Genomic DNA, 19770 nt, shown 5'->3' on the forward strand with positions numbered 1-19770 from the left:
AAAAGTGCAAGTTGTTGACGTCCAACTTTCCCATCCACGTTTGACTGCAAAAGAGGACTAGATACCATCTACACAGCTTTCATAATACGAAGCTTCACAGCCTTTTTCTTGCATGATCACATCCGGCACAAAGCAGGAAACTGTCTCGCTGCGTAACTTTGACCTAGCAAGTAAAGCGATCAAAAATGGGGGGTTGCCAGATAAATAAATTGGTGACGCAAGATGCGCCCGCAATTGTAGGTGTTCAGAGTCCCATGGTGTTGACAACCTCGATCGTGCATTTACATTGTTATTAACCACGGGTAGAGCTACTACAGGAGGTGGAGCTGTTATATCAATTGGATTTGCATCGTTGCCCGATGCTACTTTGGGTAGGCAAATTAGCCAAGTATTCATAGGACAACCTTGAGTCCTTAAAGTCCAGTCCAGCTTTTAAGCTTGCTAAGTGACATAATACCTGATTTAATATTCTATGTAAATAGTGAGGTTAAAATCTTGCCTTGCTACTTGCTGCTACGTCAACCTGACCATGTCTTTTGATCTTACTCTAGTCAATTACAAGGTCAAAATTGGTAATTTCAGCCGACTAACTAGAATAAAAAGAGACTCTGATGATGCTAGTCCATGTGCGGTTCCATCCACTTATGTGACTGATTGTGCTAGGTCATGGACTTTGTCATATTAGGCTCGATCACTGAGAGAAAAGAACTTTTAAGTATGAGTTCAAATATTCAAACAGTATTGCCACCGACTAGTCTGGAATACGGAATACGCGCTATGGCACGTACAATTCCTGATTCAATCCCTCCAACCGACCTTTCCAACTTGAAGCACATAAGCTTCCCATTCCCCAATCATTCTAGCCAAGCGAGCAATCAAGCCCGCAATGTCAAATCCCGAACTATTGAATGTCCTCATGGTCGGAACTGGCGAGGTAACTCACATCAGCTTCAATTCCTCATATTTTCACGCTCAGATCAGCTAAATCACACATCACATCATAGTATACAACCGGCTTTGTCCACAATGGCGCATCAAACAGTGACAAAAAAGTCGGCGTCGTCTCTCTCGTCCTATTCGATATGCGATCCCGCAACAAGATCGGCAACATTGCAGCTGTGGGAACTACCGGACTCAAAAACAACCTCATACGTGCACATTTGCACAAGAATATTGGGACTGCGTATACGGGACTCGATGTTAATGTTGATTTGATACCTGATGACGCTGTTGAACGGGATGTGCTAGCTTGTAAGTATCAGCACTTTGCTATTCGCGTCAATGTATCACTGATTTCATCATATAGACAAGGCTGCTATTGATAAAATGTCGCCCGGTGATTCAGTCACCATATTCACCCCCGACGACACTCACTTCGATATCGCCTTGTATGCGATACGGAAACGGTTGCATGTTTTGATTGCTAAACCGGCTGTTAAGACTGTACAAGAGCATCAGCAGTTGGTTGAAGAGGCTGAAAAGTACAATGTGCTTGTCGTGGTGGAGTTGTAAGTCGTACTGAGCATGTTTGACATTGTCATTCTTTGGCACTGATTATTGTCTGTTTTAGTCATAAAAGATTTGATCCAATCTATTGTACGTGCTTGATGATGCCATTCAAGTCACATTAGCCGGTATTGACTATCTTTTCGTTTTACATAGCTGATGCACGAGAACGAATGAGAACTTTGGGTGACTTTTCATTCATGACTGCTGTAAGTATGAGTCTTTTTGCTTGTTTGCGACCGACATGTTCTAAATGCCAAGGTTTCATCCATGTTAGTACATGTCACAGCCGAAATTCCAATTACAAACATTTCGATCATGGGCTGGAAAAAGCTCTGATATTAGCTATTGTCAGTATTCAATTCGCCCAAACCGTGCTTGCAGTCAACGTATGCTCATTTCTTTTCGCTATGCAGATCTGAATAGTCATCATATCGATCTACATCTATGGGCCATGTCAGGTAGATAAAAGTCCTAAACTTGCCGCAAAAGTATTCTGCTCTAATCACAACGACTTTTGTTGTGCTGAAATAGGAAGGGCAAAACCAATACGAGTCACAGCCAGCGCATCAACTGGCGTCGCTACAAGTCAGCCGTATGATTGTGTGCCTGGCACCGAGGTACGTCGTTGATTCCTTGGATCGTTTGCTCTTCTTCAACGACTATGCTTAGAACTGTCTCATTTCATGTTCTCAGGATACGATAACGCTCATGGTGCAATGGAAGAATGACACTTCAGGCAATCTAGGAACAGCTATATATACCTGTGAGTATTTCTATTTGCATTCCAACACCATATGATGGCCTGATTTTTTGGTCGGCTCGGAACTTGTATCCACGCATTTGTTCCTGACAACGTGTCTCAGGCTTCATTTCCTCTTCACTATAGCATCATGGATAGCGCCGAAAGCAGAAGTGCATTGTAAGTGTCATTAATTTATTATGTTGAGACCCCACGTATTGGACATGTGTCCAATTTAGACAATATTTTCCTTTTTTTTGCTTTAACCCTCCCACCTCTCAAACCACTCTCGTCCTAGCACAACAACGATTCTTCTACATGGGCCACACGGGTGAAATACGTGTAGACCAAGCACACCGTGGCTACGAAACAGCAACAGATGACAATGGATTTGCATCTGTGAATCCACTGTTCATGAGATACACCCCTGATGCATCAGGACGATATACTGGGCAGGGGACGTATGGACACAGGAGTATCGAGCTGTGGGCGGATGCATGTCGGGAAATCAAGTTTGGGAGGAGTAGTGTCAAGGATTTTGTTGGTGTCTTGCCGACGATACAGGAGACGGTCCTTGTTACTGCTATTTTGGAAGCCGGGAGGACGTCGTTAGATCGTGGTGGGATACCTGTGGACTTGTGATTGATACAGCATGTCTATTTATGTCCATTTTTTGCTGCTTGCATAAAAAACGAACCCGTCCTCAATTGATTTCCGGTGAAAAGATATATTATAACGATATTACGATAAAAATCCGACTCTTTGTACAAGGCAACACCACAAATATGTTTTACTGTTTACCGAGAAGCCCCAACAGCATTTGGTGCACCCGGACTTGCATTATTCCAACTAAGGTATGTATGATCGCCAAGTTTTCTCGGATATAGCATATGACGAGCCAGGAATGCAATCCCGAACACCCAACATAATACACCGACTACTAGATATGCACTTCCCAAAAAGTTGTTCTTGCCGCCGAGGACTGATGTGGTTGAGATTACAATGGATTTGGTACCCCCATATGAAGTTACGTTATACACTACAGTGAGACAAGGAACGAATTGTCAATTGCGAGGTCAATCCAAGTTTTTTCCCGGCTTTTATCAAGTACACTTACATGACTGAATCTGCACTTGCCAAACAGCAGGATAAAGCGACGAAGCATCATTCCTGCCCCACAGTTTCCTAAAAGTAGGTAATCCAGCAGTACGCATCCATACTTGGAATCGTTCCCACGTGCCTAGATTGGGTAAGTTTGTAGCATTATATCCATTACTCCATTTAGCGAATGTGGATCTCCATGCTGGTGGTGGCAGCAACATTGATGATATCTGGGATGCGTTGGCGGATAATGACCAGTCTGTTGATGCGTAACGGGCTGAATCTGCAGGCCATGCTATACCCTTTTCTACAAAGGTGTAGGCTGTTGTTCCGCTAGCACATACAGCACCGTTTGGCCATGTGCTTGTTGTGCTTATACAAGTCAAGTTTCCGATTTGATCTGAATGGTGCGGTCGGTATTGTTATTAAACACAAAAGGCTTCAAAGAGGAAAAGCCCACAATGAATTCACCAGCATACCAGTAAACATGGAATTAGCAATTAATCCAGCTGGATAAATCTGAGCATTAACATCCAATCCCAATTGAGAAGAGCAATACGGTGATGTAGCAGCTGGATTCGAGCAACTAGCAAACCGTAATGGATCACACTGACTATTAATAGATCCAGCCGAGCTAACCATGCTTCCAGACAGTTGAGTAGAATCAAAGGATTTGACATAACGACGATGGTTTTGGAAGAAGTTTGTCAATCTGTAGTACATGAATACAGGAGGAGCGAATTCTGAAGGGACTGTGAATTGGATTGTGCATGTTTGGGATGGAGTGTCGTAAGACCATGATGTTATGGGGGACCATGAGGGGAGGGTAGTTGGAGCAGTGAGTGTGGCGGGTGCATTTGAGCAGTCAGTGTAGTCAAACATGACTTCGTTCACCTGTGATCAAAGTGGGTTGGTGAGTATCAAGCAACGACAGAATTTGGATCCGTACTGCAGGAATACACTCCATCTCCGACATGTCTTGGTCTACATACTTTTTGAGAAGTTACGTATAAACCAATGCCAATGGGGACGAATATGATTCCGACAATGAAGAATAGGGGGAGTACGGCCTTTGGGGTCAACACAGGCTGCCATGCTTTCAGCCTCTGCTGCTTGAATGCGGTATCTAGTAGACAAATGTGAGAACATTGTCAACACTTACTTAAGAATAGAGATAAAACAACGACCAGTTCAGCTTACTAGCCGGTTTCCTTGATTTTGGACGGTATTCCTCCATGGCGACGGATCTATTACAATCTGTTCACTCTAGTGGATATGTTGGCTGGTTCAGAACAGTGTTTTGTTGTCAGAAGCAAGAGAACGTGAGTGAACTAGAACAACGACACCGAGGATGAACAAGATCTGATACGATCTGAGTAGCATTGATAGCTTTGACGCGTCGAACGCTCGAAAACGAACCCGTTGCACGTCTGAATGAACAATTGAACGTTGGTAGAATATCATTTTTCGTGATTGTTGCGTCGGTTAGGTTCTGATCTACGAAGCAATACGTGATTTGGTATGAATATGCACGACATAATTGATTGACCGTCTCCGTTTCTAGGAAACGTGTTTGCTCCAGACTTGGCACGTTTTCAGCAAGAGCGTCAACAGTATATGGGTAAGTGCGACGTGTTCATCCCTTCAAGATCCTTCCTTACTTGTAACTAAATCACGTACTTTCATGCTACTAGCTGCATTGCCAACCAGACGAGGTGGAGGTCAGAGCAACAACAGTAATCTTGAATTTGGAAGCTTTGGCTCAATGCCATCTCCAAAGCTCCACAAGACGAATACAAGACGATTCTGGGACCAATGGAGAACGGCCACGTCCCATGCTCCACGTCGCTTCGTCTTGTTACGCGCATTGTCAATACTCGCAGTCATCGCCATCACCATATACTACCTGATTCCAACTGCCACGCCACCACCACTGCAACCACCACCTCAAATAGATAACAATGCTCCTCTGAAACCCGCATTCCAACCGATAAAGGGCCTGATACCTTCACCACCAACTGGATCGTATGTAAAGCCTGCTCAGGCTACCGACTGTCCTGTTCCGGCCAGCTGGACGTATACTACTGTATTAGGAATCGTTGATGCTAGTAACAGTACGCCATTACTCAGTCGTCAGGACTTTAGCTGTGAAGTCGTGGCTGTCAAGTCAACCATCTTCCAGATATCACTGTGCAGCAAGCTGTCACAGTGCTCGGAGGGTGCCTTTATTATCAAGAGGACAGATACATGTCCTCAAATAGAAGAATCGGGACTGTTGTCTGCTGATCTGGTTGATGACTTGTACTTTAGAACGCAACTTGGACCTGTAAGTTAATGTCAAAAGGAGACGAGCAAAAACAAAGGATCACCCATTGGGTGTACGAGCTAACGACGCTTCTTTCTTAAAGGACTCAATGTACATACAATTCTCTGGCCACGAAAAACTAGCACCCTCACCACCAATGTACGAAGGAAACTGTACATACATACTCCCCTTCCGAGTCAATAATCCAGGCAAAGTCCAAGTCGAGATACAGCACACGCATTCAAATTATGATGCTATACGAGAGATAACGATAACACCCCGACATCGTAAATCATCACCTGTTGAAGGTGTTTTGTTGACTGGATTTGAATTGAATGCTTGCAGCGGGTGCCCATCGTTGAATGCACCACCTCATGATGGCCACAAGCCGATATGCTCTCGACGAACTGTGGTTGAGGGTATGTGGGTGCCTAGCGCTAACGAGAAGAGAGAAGGGTGGTTGAATTCATCGTATAGCTGGTAAGAGCATCAGCTACTGACGTTATTACACGGGAGTTTTGCTCATTGCATGCATTCCACATAATCGCAGGGTCCCACATCACTGTCGCCTCGACCAATCGCATGAACTTGGCAAAGAGCAATGGTGCCAACAACGGCATTCAAACCACGTATTATTCTGGGGTGGAAGTCAAGTGAGAACGACATTCGCTGGTGTTACTCGTCGACTTGATTTGACAACTACACCGTGGACGAGTAATACCGAAAAGGGTAGTGCTACAAGGACATTTGATCTTGTCGTGATTGATTACAAAGAAGATGTTGTGCCGCTACAAGGGACAGATTTAGAGGGTGTTGATATACTTGTTATGGGTGTAGAGCCTGAAGTAGTTGCTGATTCGAAGGGTAGTGGGAGAACGACGAAAGCGTTCATGGAGGTTGTGAATTCTACTGTATCGTCTGCTTTGGCGGTACAGAATTCAAGGAATGAGAAGAAGCCGTTGAAACTCGTTTGGCATGGTGTGTGGTTCACGTGTTTTTTCGTTGTGGCTGAAATGTGAAGGTGTTTGATGCTGATATTGACTGGCTCGTATCTTTTAAAGGACTGACTGCTCCTCCAACGAAACTGATAACGGCATGGAAGTCATTGGACCGTGTCCAGTATTGGGATTCCTTGGCACAAACACTGGTAAATGATTGCCGGCAAAAGAGATACAATTGACTTGCAGAATGACTGAAGTCAACGTACATTAGATCCAACGACAAGGAATCATTCCACTTGATACATTCAAATACACTCTGGCTATGACGGAAACTAGTGATGGACGTGATTATCACGGAACAGATGCACTCGAATCGATAGTGGATGAGTTGCTGTCAAAGGTGAATCTATGTCGTGAGAAAGCTGGCTAGGGACAGGGTTGTGAAGGTCATAGTTTGCATCACCGAAATGTAATTAAGTAATATTATGACAACGCTATATACTAGTAGAAAACAGCAAAAGCATGTCACATCCAAAAAATCTGACGAACGATTTCTTGCCTTTTAATGATCTATTGTTTCTAGAGTACCACAAACAGACCTCTCATAAACAAATAACATATCTTTTTTCCAATCATCATCATCACTAAACGACGACCTTCATTTTGACATTTTTTTACTTAATTGGAAGCAGCAAAGATGGCTTGCAGATTTTCCCAAACCGTAGCTGGTTTTTGCGAAGCGTCAACACCATGCCATACACCTTTACGACGATAGTAATCTACTACAGGTGTTGTCTGTTTATGGTATGCATCCAAACGTTTGACTAGTGCTTCCGCAGTGTCGTCTGAACGTTGGACTAGTGGTTCACCAGTCAAATCATCTTGGCCTGCGACTTTCGGAGGACTGAATTCTTTGTGGTAGGATCGGCCACTAATGGTTAAAAATGAGGTTGAATGTTAGTGAACGTGAGTGGTATGAGATGTTGCACAAGCTTGATGTGTTTCAAAAGGCCGATATACAAGGTTTTTTGTTGCCCCACACACATCGTTTATAATATCACACAATAATGGGTCTCACTGCTCAAACAGCTCCTATAATCATCTTCATCTCATTCTTACCTGCCAGGATGTACCAACCTCCCCGTAATTCTCGAAACCAACAATGCATCATCAATTTGCAATTCTACAGCATGATCTACACGTTGTTTCTTGGCATCCAGCATCTGATCTAGCTTTTCAGCTTGGACCACTGTTCGTGGGAAACCATCCAAGATGAATCCATTCTTGCATTCCTTGTTGTGGTCTAGATTGTCCTTGATCAGGTTTACGACGATTTCGTCGGTGACGAGACCACCTGCGTCCATAATTTTTTTGGCTTCTTTTCCAACCTAGTTTGATGGGAGAGTGGTGTTGGGGTGAGTGTCGGTTGTATTACGATGTTGTGTTTGAGACGAGGGAGCTTCTTTCTCGATGAAGGAATTAAAGTGCAACAAGTCATGAAATCAATACAAATTCCACATTCGAAATATCAGTACATGACATTATATCTCCCTGTTGCTTCATCAAACACGCCAGACCAATGATGATGCACAAAAATTTCCCATGTACACCAAGCTGATGTCGCGTTAATGTTCAAAACTTACGTCAGTACCAGCCGCGACAGCAGCACGTAACATATCCCCAGTAGCTAGATGGCATACTGAATACTTTTCCTTGATTCGAGGAGCTTGGGTTCCTTTGCCAGCACCTGTTAATAAAAGCTGAGTTTTAAACTGCTGGTCTTACATGACATTACAGGCGACTATGAATTACCTGGAGGACCCATTATGATCATTCGCAAGTGTTTGGGTCCCGCTGGGGGTGTAACTTGTGATGGAGCCATCCTGTGCAATTGTTGTTGATGTTTTGAGAAAATGTGACCATTTGGTTACAAGTGTCGCTTGGATGAGAGTTGCGCGATCTCAATCATTTCGCACGTCCACATACTAGATATCATTGTAACGCATCGCTAAATCGCATCATGCATCATGAAACTCAGAAAATCAAACAAAACTAACTAGACCTTTATTCGCTCAACCAATCCAACAATAGAGGAGTATAATAAGTGATAAGTATGTTTGCACCTATCATTAGATAGGAAAAGAATCGTCAGGGACATGAGCAAATAGAGGATGGTGAAGCAACCCTACCTGCACGAACAGCAGCATTCAAACTCTCCATAACACCAACTCGTAGATCAAACACTTTGTGTTGAGCAGCCCACCACAACATGGCGTATTCACCAGATACTTGGTATATAGCAAGTGGCAAATCAGGCAAGAGCTCATGAGCATCACGGACAATATCCAGGTAGAGTGAAGCAGGTTTGACCATAATCATATCTGCTCCTTCTCCTGCATCACGGATCTAAATTAGATAGAGAATTCTGTTTCAGATGTTATACAGCCAAAAAAACCCTAAAACATCATACCAAAGCCCGACGAGCCAATCCTCTAGCACCAGGTGGCAGTTGATAACAACGACGATCACCAAATGAGGGAGCCGATCCAGCAGCATCTCTGAATGGACCGTATAAGGAAGATGCGAATTTGGCAGCATAGGACATGACGGATACTCGATGAGCAATACCGTTTTCTAAGAGGATTTCCTTGATGGCACGAATTCGACCGTCCATCATGTCTGATGGAGCTATCACATGACAGCCTGTATGCATAAAGAAATGTCATATAACAGCACCTTGTTGTGCAAGGAACAATCATGCAGCTTACCAGCTTTAGCATAGGCAAGCGAGACTTCAGCAAGCCTCTTGATACTAGCTGGATTGTTGATTGTCTGATCGTCGTTCAGTATGCCTACGTAATATAGTACGTTGAGAATAAAGCGAAAAAGGACGTGACTAACAGGGACTCATACCACAGTGTCCATGGCTCGTGAATTCACACAAGCAAACGTCACATATAACCAGTACTTCAGGGAATTCGCGCCTGAATACCTTTACGGCTTGAATGACTGGCCCTTCTGGATCATCTGCTAACGATCCTGTAGGATCCTGGTTGATGGAGTTTGATGAGTCAACCGATTGAATAAGCTTGAGAGTGCCTGTATTTTACCTTGGGTTTTTGCGTAGGTACACCAAAGATGAGGACCGCTCGAAGTCCTTTCTTAACTAGCGGTGCGAATTCAGCTTTCAAGACATCCACACCGTATCTACGAGTAAGGGTATGAGCATGTTGACACGAGATGCGACGTGATGATGTAAACGAGATTACCTGTATTGACCAGGTAGAGAAGAGATCTCTTCTTTGTCAGTAGGCACATCGGTTATGAAGATGGGGAAAATAAGCGAGTTCTTTGTAATGGTTCGTCCCTCATTTGATTGCCAAATTCGCAGAGTTGGATGAGAGTATCCAGAGTGTAGAAGAGAAGACAGCTGCTTATCTACTGGGACTAGCTGCTGATTAGCGTGAGAGTGGTGTCCATTGGTTGTCGTCGTCATTCTGTCGTTTCTGTCCATCGTGTTGATTGATGGTGCAGTTTGGTTTTTTTGTTGAGCTTGAAAGTTGTTTTGTGATGTGATCAGGTCAAAAGCGCTACTTCAATTCTCTAAAGTTTCTGTTCTTTATATATTCAGAACGAACGATGCAAGCTCATCCAAACGTAAGTCTCGCAAACTATCAAGCTTCATTTGAAAATCAATCACCAACCAAAACACGACACCATTGCCCTGCAGTTTTCAGATATTGTGCCCCAGCTGAAGGGTGTACCTGCATTTCATCAAGAACTATCGTTTCAAGTATACATGGATCTCAAGTTTGGCAAGTTGTATGCACATATGGTCAATGCCTTTTCCTTCGTTCAATCCACTTGATAAGTTGGCTGACAATTTTATCATACATTTAGCGAAGAGATGGGCTACTACTCGTGCTGAACATGTCAAGGAATGGAATCGAGTCGTGATATGGGGTCGGATGGATGATAAAGTAAGCTCGGTCAAGATAGCGCTGTGTGGGCTCGTCACTTAGCCCTTTTTTTTTGTATGTGAATATAGCTAACTCTAGATGTAATGATACCGACACCTGTATCAGAACGTTGGTCTATTAGCAGGTACAGTGGAAATGTGTTGTCTCCTCAGTTCCAATTCAACATCAATACTTAGTCACGGCTGTTTTTTCTTCGCAGTTTACAAGAGTACTTTAAGGTGTTGAAGCATCCTGATGACGCGTCTCGGCCTCCGTCAAGGTAGAGAAAACAAGATCGTAACTACAAATCTACGCATTGATCAACCATCAACTTCTTCTAGTGTGGTGCTCGCAGTGGTAGAAAGTGATTCGAGTGTATCATACTATCGCATTCATAGTGGTCTAGTGCCACCGCCACAGCCCAAGTCAAGATGAATGTGGTCTGGGTGCTACAATGTGATGCAAAGTAGGAACTTTGACACGTCGCCTCGCTGCTGATGCTGAAGAATTTGTCTCGAGTCATGTAATTTATAGCGATAAAAGTACTTGTACAGTGCATTGAGGGATCTTTAGTCAACCTCCATTGTTTGCTCGTACTCGGAAACGTTTAGATCTCGCGACTTGCAGCACCGATTTTGAATTCTGAATATTAGAAAGACACGTTATCCGTCTGAGTCTATCTTGAAGTCCATGTCTGGTGGACTTTTTGACTACTTCACCCCAAAAAGTAGACCAAAATGAATTCAGCTAGACGAGTACAAGTTTTACGGATACTAGAGACGCTGATACCATCGTCGGGACCTCATAAGAGGCCGATGTGTAGACCAATTCCTTCGGCCATCGTAAGTTTTATTAAGGATGCGTCCAATTGACCAAACAAGTCTGACTTTTTTTGAACATAGATTTGCCAAGTTCGCTATTATGACAAGAGACATTATCAAAAGCAGAAGAAAGCTCTCAAGGCATCTAGGAACCAGGACAATATCACGTTTGCAGATGCAATGGATACCTTTAGGGTGTGTGCAAAAAAATCTCAAATAGAACCCACATAGTTAACACATCTTTATCGCCATCATCCAGATATATTGTCTCGGGGAATCACGACCTATAACGCTACACACCCAGCTGGTTAAAGCTGAAGAAACTACCGACAAACCCAAACTCATTCGAGGAGATGTTACTCTTCCACATCTTGTAGAAGATGAGAGCAAAACATCGACAGAGCGGATATTGGTGTTTGCTAGAGGTGATGATGCTGAACAGGCAAAGAAGTTGGGTGCTGCTATCGTTGGTGCTGAAGATCTGTTTCCTCAGGTCAGTGTATCTATCTAGAAGGGACTTTTTTGGCTTGCTTCTTACACCTTACAACTTTAGATCCAAGGCGATTTGCTAATGTTCGACAAGGTACTTTGTACCAAGGAATTGTTTAATTTGGTGATTCAGAACGTGGCGAGGCATTTGGGGCCTAAAGGGTTGATGCCTAGTCCTGGCAAAGGTATGTTTGCTTTCTGTATCGTACCGAAGTATCGTAGCTAATTGAAACTGCGTAGGAACTGTTGGAGACGACTTGAATGTCATGTTCAAGAATTTGAGTCGGGTTACCAAGTATGAGGCTGATGAGGATGCAACCATATCTGTCGGTATGGATGGATGGATATATGCAGTACTTTTGCATCGATTTCTCACCTTTCCTAACATTTTGCATAGTTGTTGGGAACGTAAGAACTGTGATATGCCGTTGCTACTGAGTTTTATCTCACTCTATTTTTCTTCGAACAGACATCGTGGTCTGACAAGGACTTGTTTGGTAACAAAAAAACTTTTCGTTATCGTAATACTACAGTGCTAACTATCAAACTACTCTTGTAGACAACACAAACATAGTGCTCCAGTCCATACTAGTTTCGAAGCCAACGAAAACCACCATTCCGGATTTTATCAAGTCGATAGTCTATGCTGCTCCACGCGCCCCAGGAATGATTTTGCCTCTTAAACCGTTTAATCTGGTTTCAGATAAAGCCAAAAAGGAAACCTCCATGTTGCAAAAGTTAGGCATTATTGTAAACTGATCAAACAGAGTTTTTTAAATGACAGCCTTTGTTTTGGTTTACGGTGCCCTTATAGTTTACCGGACATACGAGAGTCGGCGACGCGTTTGGGCCGTGACGATCTGCTTGATCATTAAAGACATTTCCACCGCATCACAAAGTGTGGTAGGTCTGAAACAGACAAGAGTGTGTAAGGTCCAAACTAGAACACATTTCCATTATTTCGGGTCTAATAAAACTTAGACTTACTGTGGATGTATTTGCAAACATCCCTATACGAGAAACATGGTCGTTCAGATGAGTTTGAGCAAAGCTATGCGAAGAAACGTGTCAGTGGTGCCCTGAATTCAAGAGCTGTGCCCTGAATTCAAGAACTTGCTCGTCGCTTCTACGCTTGGTAATGTTTTCTGATGGAAAACTGGAAATGCGCCAATATTCAAGGTTTCGAGAGGGAGAATTGGCCATTGTGTCAAAAAATAAACCAAAGCTTCACCAGAAAGTGTATGTAATCCATTATAAATGCCGTCGAGATCATAATTTGCCGGTCAAAGCAAGTCCTCAGTAGCGCGTCACACTTACATCCGTCGTCAAAGTCGAGATGTTGGAGTTTCTGAATATACTATGATAAAATGCAGTCATGGAGGTGGGAGACAAGAGGATTCGCATCTACTGAATTATTAGATTAAAGTCTTGCAGACTCCTCTTCCTTCTTCCTTCTAGAGGTCAGTTTGTGAGGGGCCAGGAATTTGGTTTAATTTTTGGATGAGCCAGGAGATTCGCATACGTAAAGACAGGTTGAACGAAACTTTCTAGTTGCTTGAATGACTTCAAATATTCAACGAAATATGATTAGATCATTTCAAGTGTGCTTCAAGTCTCGAACATAAGCGACGGATTGACTACATTGACATTTGTTTGTCGACGCAAAGTGATCCGGACAGAAAGCAGAGTATAATTTTACAGAGAACCGTATTCTTCAACAATGAGAGCCGAAAATCCCTCTAGAATGACGCCGGAAGATGCCCGCAGACGAATGATTCCAAATCTTTTTGGACGAGCTCCTCAACCAGCAGTTGAGGTTGCTGTTGCTGAAGAGCATCAACCTTTACTTGGAGACCTGTCTGACAATCTTGAGGATGTGAGAGCTGCTTTCGACCGAGTACGTACATCTTAAGATCTCAGTGGATAGTGCTTGGGGAGCGAGTTTGGTACATTGCAATAGTTTGGCATTTGATTCCCTGTGAGATTTATTGACAAGCCAATTAGAACTTTCCGAGTGAATCAATATGAATTTGATACATCTCAATGATGAGATCTATGACGATGTTTTCATTTATATCCTCTGTTGTTGGGGCTTAACGCCACTTCACGAAACCTTAAAGCTCAATGTCAGGCTCTCGTCACGGTTTTAGGGTGGAAAGGCAACTTTGGACGCGCTTAGTACGGGTTGGAGGACCTTCTATGAGTTTGTCTATCGCGGGCCGGTGGTTGATCTCGGAGTAGGTCAGTACAGTTATTGGGCTTCCGTGGATTCACATTGAATTTAGACCAATTCAAACTTGTTTTTATCAGGAATTGTCATTGGATCCACCTTCTCGTCCATCATCACCTCCTTTATTGATGATATACTTACGCCTCCTGTTTCATTACTGGTTGGAGGTACGTTTTGACAACCTTTTGGACCCATTCAGACAAGCCTCAACAAACCCGGTCCTCTATTCTAGGCTCATCATTGCGCCAATGGTTTATTGTTCTTCGACCGGGAAAGTCTGGAAATTGGAGCTACTTGACCTTGGAGGACGCGAAAGCTGACGCAGCAATAACCGAAAACGTTGGGCGATTCTTGAATTATATCTTGAACTTTCTTATTGTGGCTATGGTGATGTTGTTTATTGTTAGAGGTAAGTTTTTACTGTTTCCTTGCCAAAAGTCACTGGAGAGTTAAATCCGCTGCTGAACTTGGTTCGTAATTTTCCAAACAGGCCTTTCTGGTTTGAAACGAAAACTCGATCCAACCGCTGAAACTTCAATGAGTTGTCCTGCTTGCACCAATAGTGTGAGCAGTTTGGCGCTCAAATGTCCACATTGTTGTACGTGGCTCCTTATGCAGAGTGGAATATTCGTTATCGACCATGGCAAGCATTGAGATTTACAAAGTCAGAGAGTGTATAGTGCTAGTCTAATAGCAATGTCAAATAACCTCATCGACAATGCGTTGTAAGCAAGGCTTATTTGTTGACGTTTCAACACCGATGCCATAACTAGTAAGCAAACCAACCACAACCAGTCATTGGAACGTATATTGGGACGCCCAGTGATTCTTTTAGAGGGCTCAACTGCCTTTTGAAAGTCATAGAACTGTGATATCTCAGGTCTGGAATGAATCAGAAAGTCATCAAAAGCGTCCCAACTAGTCAAGGCTTCACCAGGTTTGCAAAATAAATCCACGTTCTTTATTGGATGAGAAAATGTTGCAAATGATTATCTTAAACCTACGGTTTTTTGGTTGGAAGACAAACAATGCTTCACCTCTCGGAGGCAGCAAGTATCATATTCATAAGACCTTGTAGGTTGTACAGTGCTTGTTGAGCCGCTCATTTAATCTCGACATCCGCCTGCTTATCATTGTTGGTAGATATATCACAATTTCCTTAAAGATATAACAAGGACGACGACAAGAGAGGGCGTGAGATATTCCATGGCTTATATGTGCACTCTTTGTCGCAGCAACCAAAATGACAGCTTGGCTTACCAAGCACAATATTTGTCACATCAATCAGAATGACTGAATCCCGAGGATTTAGAATGTGTCGCCATAGGAATCGAAGCACAGATTGCGATGACTTTTCATATCGGGCAGATATTGCAATTATCAAACCATCTCGTTGCATCAGTAGGTTAATAAACTGACTACCACTTTGCCATCAACGTCCTAACCTAACGAGAGCATAGTTGAATGAGTGCTGCGAGCCGAAAAGGGGGCTGACGGAAACAGGATCGTACAAAATATGTTCATCATTATCACCCACATTCTTACTTTGGCCAATGCAGTATCCAAAGCAACCGAATATTGGAACTTTCTGTAGTAACGATCATAGATTTCAACCCACGATAAAGCTGTGATTCAACCAATAAATCAGTCTATAATAAGTAGAATATGAGCAAGGTGGAGAAAAAGATGGACACCAACACGTATCTGGATTACCGAGTCTGGTTTTGATGTCTGGGTACCACGTTCAAAGTAAGCCATAGTACCACGTCTATATCTCAAGGGTCTGGACATTGTCCTTTGCGTCTTGACTACATGCTGTTGTCGTATGGATAGCATCCCGTTTTTCCTTCCAACGACCAAACGAGAGGTACCCAGGCGAGTTTACCAAAAAACTAACACAAAGAATAGGAGCGGGGTACTTGATACTAATCACGACCTTGTAATCCTGCAGATTATACACCTTAACATGATGATCCAAATGACCAGACACGAGTCTGGTGGATGTTCCATCGAATGCTAGACACGTTTCGGCTTTTTGAGAGCTTGATATTGTTTGTACTGGTCGGCCACCAGCCATCGCGCCCGATGTATTGATCTTGTCGCCACCTACGTCAAAATCAATAATTGAGTCAACTATGTTCTCTCCGCTGCTTTGCTACACTGTGATCATTTACCAGCAAATGCAACCATTCCTCCGTTCTTGAATGGCAAGACACATTTGACAGTGTAACCACGGTCGAGTGTCAATACACTTGTTTTCACGGATGTCCCATAGTTGCACGATGTGATCTTACCATTCTATTCAGTAGAATGAGTTGTGGTGGCTTCACGCTCAGTATGCTTGTGTAGTATGACGGACTTCTTTGACCTGATGTCACCATGTTTCGACTGTCTTCAGACTGCAGCGCTTCTCACATAGTCCTATTGGTTTGAAGAGTCGATTAGTTTTAGTGTTGGCCATTAAAAGGCAGTGGAAGCGATGGCACCAACAAAATCAACGTGCCTGATGTTGATCAAATGTACAGACAACAGCTTCAGTCGATATGTCCCAATATCTGACAGTCCGATCGTCAGAGGCAGTGAGGACGTGGGTATTGAGGGGTAAAAACTTGGAAACGTGAACAGGACTACACAAGCACAAGTGTTAGAGATCACTGTTCTAAGACTTCATAGTCAACAATACCTTGGAAACCGTCGCAATCGTCCACCCAATTGCAACAGCACTCTTAACTTCGTTTGACCTTTTTACTCGAATGGATTCTTTCCGCCAGAATAGAAGAGATTCCCATGCTGAGGACCATTAAAGACCAGCGATGTGACCAATGAAGTTCTGCCGTGGTCGTAGGGCCTGAACAATCCAAGCAATATGAGCAATCGCGGCGTCACGTCCTCTCGATCCACCATCACCGATCTGAAACTAAATTCTACGAGCAGAGTAGGTTTAAATGGAGCAATTAGTCCTCCGAGCATCTGTAGCAGGCCAATTTTTCGCCATTGTGAATCGATGTTGTTCGCGTTGATGACAGTTCACGTAAGCTTGGGACACGTTCTATCAGTTCAAAGGCATTAGTAAATAGTAAGTACGTTAAAACGAAAGTCTGACGCGAAATTGGTAGCGATTTGGGTTTAGTCCAAGGCCCCATCTCTCACTCACTTGCCTTCGCTGAGGAAACAAGTTAACACGATTCAACAAAGGAAAGAGAGGAGCAGTAAAGTAGCCACGTAGGATGCCAGCTAGACTTTAACGTTGATATAAGGTCACTCTCCTGGTCTCACTCCTTGGAGTCCCTCATCCAACGCTGGGGTTAAACGAAACAATGTCAAACACCTCCCATTCGCAATCATCGTCGGTTCCTGCTTTCCTTTCGGCTATAATACCAACCAACCTGAGCCTATCGCAACGTGGAATCTCTCTTAAATTACCTGCATCTATAGAACGATATCGAGAAAAGCTGCCTGATCTAACGGATGACGACCATCGGCCATGGCTCATTGCTGGTGTAGGATTCGCAGTTGGAGTTGGTCTAGTGTGGTATCTATATCCACGTGCAAGCTCATCTGGTCGTAAACGTAGAGGCTCGACATCTAACAGCAATGGCAATCTCAACGGAACTTCGTCACCCACCAAAACCACACATAATACCTCATCTATTGATTCAACGGCTAGTACTAGCAGTGTATCGAGTACTTCCAGTTGGTTTGGTCGGTCGCGAAGAGTACCACCTATAGCATTGCCGGATTCTCATCGAAGGCCCTCTATTTACAAGTTTACTGTCGATGTCGCAGAGTCAACACTACCGGAAGGCATGGATCCTGAACTCATAAGACGTATAGTGAACGCTCTACTGGAATCTAAATCAGATGGTGCTGCTGGTGGTGGTGGCGTCAAATCAGCCTTGCCTGTTTTTGAGCCATTAATAGCTCACTTGCTTCAGCAAATAAAGACTGCTAAGGTGGCAGGGAGGCCTTTACTCGTTGAAGGAGGGCCTGGTATTGGGAAGGGCACAGCTTTACAACGATTTGTGACTATGGAGGGATTCCAGAAACCAGCTATTGTAAGTTTTACTGCTGTGAAGAAAGCATTGTTTCGTGTTTTCAACAATCCTCGTATTTGTAGTATCTGAAATTAGCTGGAATTTTGGACTTGAGGACACAAGATCAGGTCTACGAAGCAATAGAGAATGGCATCAAGGATGAAACAGCTGACCAGGCTGAAGAGATCCCACCACCACCCAAAGACGCATGGCGGAAAGCTGTTGAAGTTGCGTTAGGGTTTGATCCTGATGGTGTGTGCTATGTCTTTTACCTATTTTCGATTTGCCGTTTAACTTGCATTTTCACCCTCGTCTAGCTCCTACATCTCCATTCACAACCATTGATGATCCATCGGCGCCATATCTGCAATTTGCTCATATAGCCCATGCACTTCGGCTCATTCGATCTCGGTCTCCTGCTGGGCCAACACTTATTGCCATCGACGATGTGCAACTATTATTCGAAAACGGTGTTCCACGATCAGATGTCTACGACGATATCGAGTCCGTACTACAATGGCTGCTGGCCTGTGAGGCTGAGGGCTTTTTAGATGTAATTTTATGTGGGAGTGAAAAGAGTGTTTTGCAGAGTCTGAAGAGGTGTAAAGGGTATGAAGGCCGTCTTTCGCATATATCGGTAGAAGCAGTAGATGATGAGCTAGCTGTAAAGTACCTGATCAGTGTGAATCCTCTGATACATGAGCCGTCCAGGCGGTTCAATGAAGAAACTGCTGCAACCTTTGTAGCTACGTTTGACTGCAACTTGACAGAAGTCGAAGGATACGTCAAGTCGGATCTGAACTGTGAAGGTGAGAGCATGTCAAATTCAGATGGTGGCTCCTCGATAGTTTTCATTTGTCCCTTTATCATGTTTGTATCCGTCAGGTTGTTTGTTTCGCATCACGTATAACAGAAGCTCCCTCATCGTCAATGTTTAAATTAGAATATATAAGGTCTAGGGAGGTAGCCCATTTGGCCCAAATCAAATCTTACTTTCCTGAATCAGCGGAAGGAGCAATGCGAGATCTGGTGCTCGAAATGATAACTCGCAATGGTATACTACCAGTAAACATTCTTCCAGCCCAAAAGCTTCGCTTAGCTGAGGAGCTGGTTGAAAGAGGAATCCTACGTTGGCGTGACTCTCGAATCAAGAAGCGAGAACGAGCAGGCTCCATAGGTCGATCAAGTCGTAGCGTTAGTGGCAGTAGTAGTAGAGTGCCTGGACAGGTGAGAGAGACGAACGCATGGAGTGATGATTTGGTAATGCAAGATTTGAGTCCTTCCGAAGAGGAGGAAGACGAAGATCGAGGACCATGTCTGGTCTATATGAACAGATTGATTTCGAGGGTCTTGGAACGTTGGTTTTCTGACCAGCCTTGGTAGAAACGTGTGATAATATTACGTCGACGTAATGCCAAATACAATTAAATAGTACAGTATTGAAGTGTACAAAGTGTCGAAGTGTACACTTCAACGTGAGTTTCGCGAGCTCAAGCTGCCCAATGTCCAAGCACGAATGAACCCGAATAAAGAGTTTAAAGGCTCAATCCGAAGCGCTCTAGCATGCGACTTCTCGACTTGTCAACTTTGTTGATTTTTGATGTTCTGTTGGAAGCAAAGTTCAACTCGTTCAGGATCGCAT

The 19770-nt window shown here is 43.6% G+C and overlaps 9 protein-coding genes across 9 annotated transcripts; 5 read left to right on the plus strand and 4 right to left on the minus strand.

Moving 5' to 3' along the window:
- Window positions 1-666: 666 nt before the first annotated feature.
- SmJEL517_g03848 (uncharacterized protein) lies at window positions 667-2890 on the plus strand (the record flags this gene model as incomplete). The annotated part of the gene is made up of 12 exons (XM_031169776.1): window positions 667-784; window positions 864-934; window positions 1005-1251; window positions 1307-1508; window positions 1571-1596; window positions 1663-1715; window positions 1784-1856; window positions 1923-1967; window positions 2041-2126; window positions 2203-2272; window positions 2396-2428; window positions 2547-2890. 12 exons carry the CDS (start codon window positions 667-669, stop codon window positions 2888-2890), a joined length of 1368 nt encoding a protein of 455 aa, XP_031024286.1.
- Window positions 2891-3045: 155 nt separating this feature from the next.
- On the minus strand, window positions 3046-4586 carry SmJEL517_g03849 (uncharacterized protein; the record flags this gene model as incomplete). Its single annotated transcript, XM_031169777.1, has 5 exons — window positions 3046-3287; window positions 3366-3749; window positions 3829-4243; window positions 4342-4475; window positions 4550-4586. 5 exons carry the CDS (start codon window positions 4584-4586, stop codon window positions 3046-3048), a joined length of 1212 nt encoding a protein of 403 aa, XP_031024287.1.
- A 2687-nt stretch (window positions 4587-7273) lies between these two features.
- Window positions 7274-8477, minus strand: SmJEL517_g03850 (adenylate kinase; the record flags this gene model as incomplete). The annotated part of the gene is made up of 4 exons (XM_031169778.1): window positions 7274-7526; window positions 7715-7983; window positions 8239-8342; window positions 8408-8477. 4 exons carry the CDS (start codon window positions 8475-8477, stop codon window positions 7274-7276), a joined length of 696 nt encoding a protein of 231 aa, XP_031024246.1.
- Window positions 8478-8659: 182 nt separating this feature from the next.
- Window positions 8660-10091, minus strand: HEM2 (porphobilinogen synthase; the record flags this gene model as incomplete). Its single annotated transcript, XM_031169779.1, has 7 exons — window positions 8660-8718; window positions 8785-9001; window positions 9066-9298; window positions 9364-9447; window positions 9509-9644; window positions 9706-9802; window positions 9865-10091. 7 exons carry the CDS (start codon window positions 10089-10091, stop codon window positions 8660-8662), a joined length of 1053 nt encoding a protein of 350 aa, XP_031024245.1.
- A 143-nt stretch (window positions 10092-10234) lies between these two features.
- On the plus strand, window positions 10235-10989 carry SmJEL517_g03852 (uncharacterized protein; the record flags this gene model as incomplete). The annotated part of the gene is made up of 6 exons (XM_031169780.1): window positions 10235-10252; window positions 10326-10430; window positions 10501-10575; window positions 10644-10699; window positions 10775-10834; window positions 10896-10989. The coding sequence occupies 6 exons, from the start codon at window positions 10235-10237 to the stop codon at window positions 10987-10989; spliced, it is 408 nt and encodes a 135-aa protein (XP_031024248.1).
- Window positions 10990-11291: 302 nt separating this feature from the next.
- SmJEL517_g03853 (uncharacterized protein) lies at window positions 11292-12623 on the plus strand (the record flags this gene model as incomplete). Its single annotated transcript, XM_031169781.1, has 8 exons — window positions 11292-11396; window positions 11457-11570; window positions 11635-11868; window positions 11929-12049; window positions 12105-12194; window positions 12262-12272; window positions 12334-12361; window positions 12424-12623. The coding sequence occupies 8 exons, from the start codon at window positions 11292-11294 to the stop codon at window positions 12621-12623; spliced, it is 903 nt and encodes a 300-aa protein (XP_031024247.1).
- A 961-nt stretch (window positions 12624-13584) lies between these two features.
- Window positions 13585-14748, plus strand: SmJEL517_g03854 (uncharacterized protein; the record flags this gene model as incomplete). Its single annotated transcript, XM_031169782.1, has 5 exons — window positions 13585-13761; window positions 14015-14105; window positions 14175-14261; window positions 14327-14503; window positions 14585-14748. The coding sequence occupies 5 exons, from the start codon at window positions 13585-13587 to the stop codon at window positions 14746-14748; spliced, it is 696 nt and encodes a 231-aa protein (XP_031024242.1).
- A 1114-nt stretch (window positions 14749-15862) lies between these two features.
- Window positions 15863-17064, minus strand: SmJEL517_g03855 (uncharacterized protein; the record flags this gene model as incomplete). The annotated part of the gene is made up of 4 exons (XM_031169783.1): window positions 15863-16200; window positions 16269-16392; window positions 16622-16721; window positions 16844-17064. The coding sequence occupies 4 exons, from the start codon at window positions 17062-17064 to the stop codon at window positions 15863-15865; spliced, it is 783 nt and encodes a 260-aa protein (XP_031024241.1).
- A 347-nt stretch (window positions 17065-17411) lies between these two features.
- On the plus strand, window positions 17412-19511 carry SmJEL517_g03856 (uncharacterized protein; the record flags this gene model as incomplete). Its single annotated transcript, XM_031169784.1, has 4 exons — window positions 17412-18149; window positions 18212-18380; window positions 18446-18937; window positions 19042-19511. 4 exons carry the CDS (start codon window positions 17412-17414, stop codon window positions 19509-19511), a joined length of 1869 nt encoding a protein of 622 aa, XP_031024244.1.
- Window positions 19512-19770: the final 259 nt, after the last annotated feature.

Source organism: Synchytrium microbalum (assembly GCF_006535985.1).
Source record: "Synchytrium microbalum strain JEL517 chromosome Unknown SmJEL517_scf0022, whole genome shotgun sequence".
Classification (NCBI taxonomy): Eukaryota; Fungi; Chytridiomycota; class Chytridiomycetes; order Synchytriales; family Synchytriaceae; genus Synchytrium; species Synchytrium microbalum.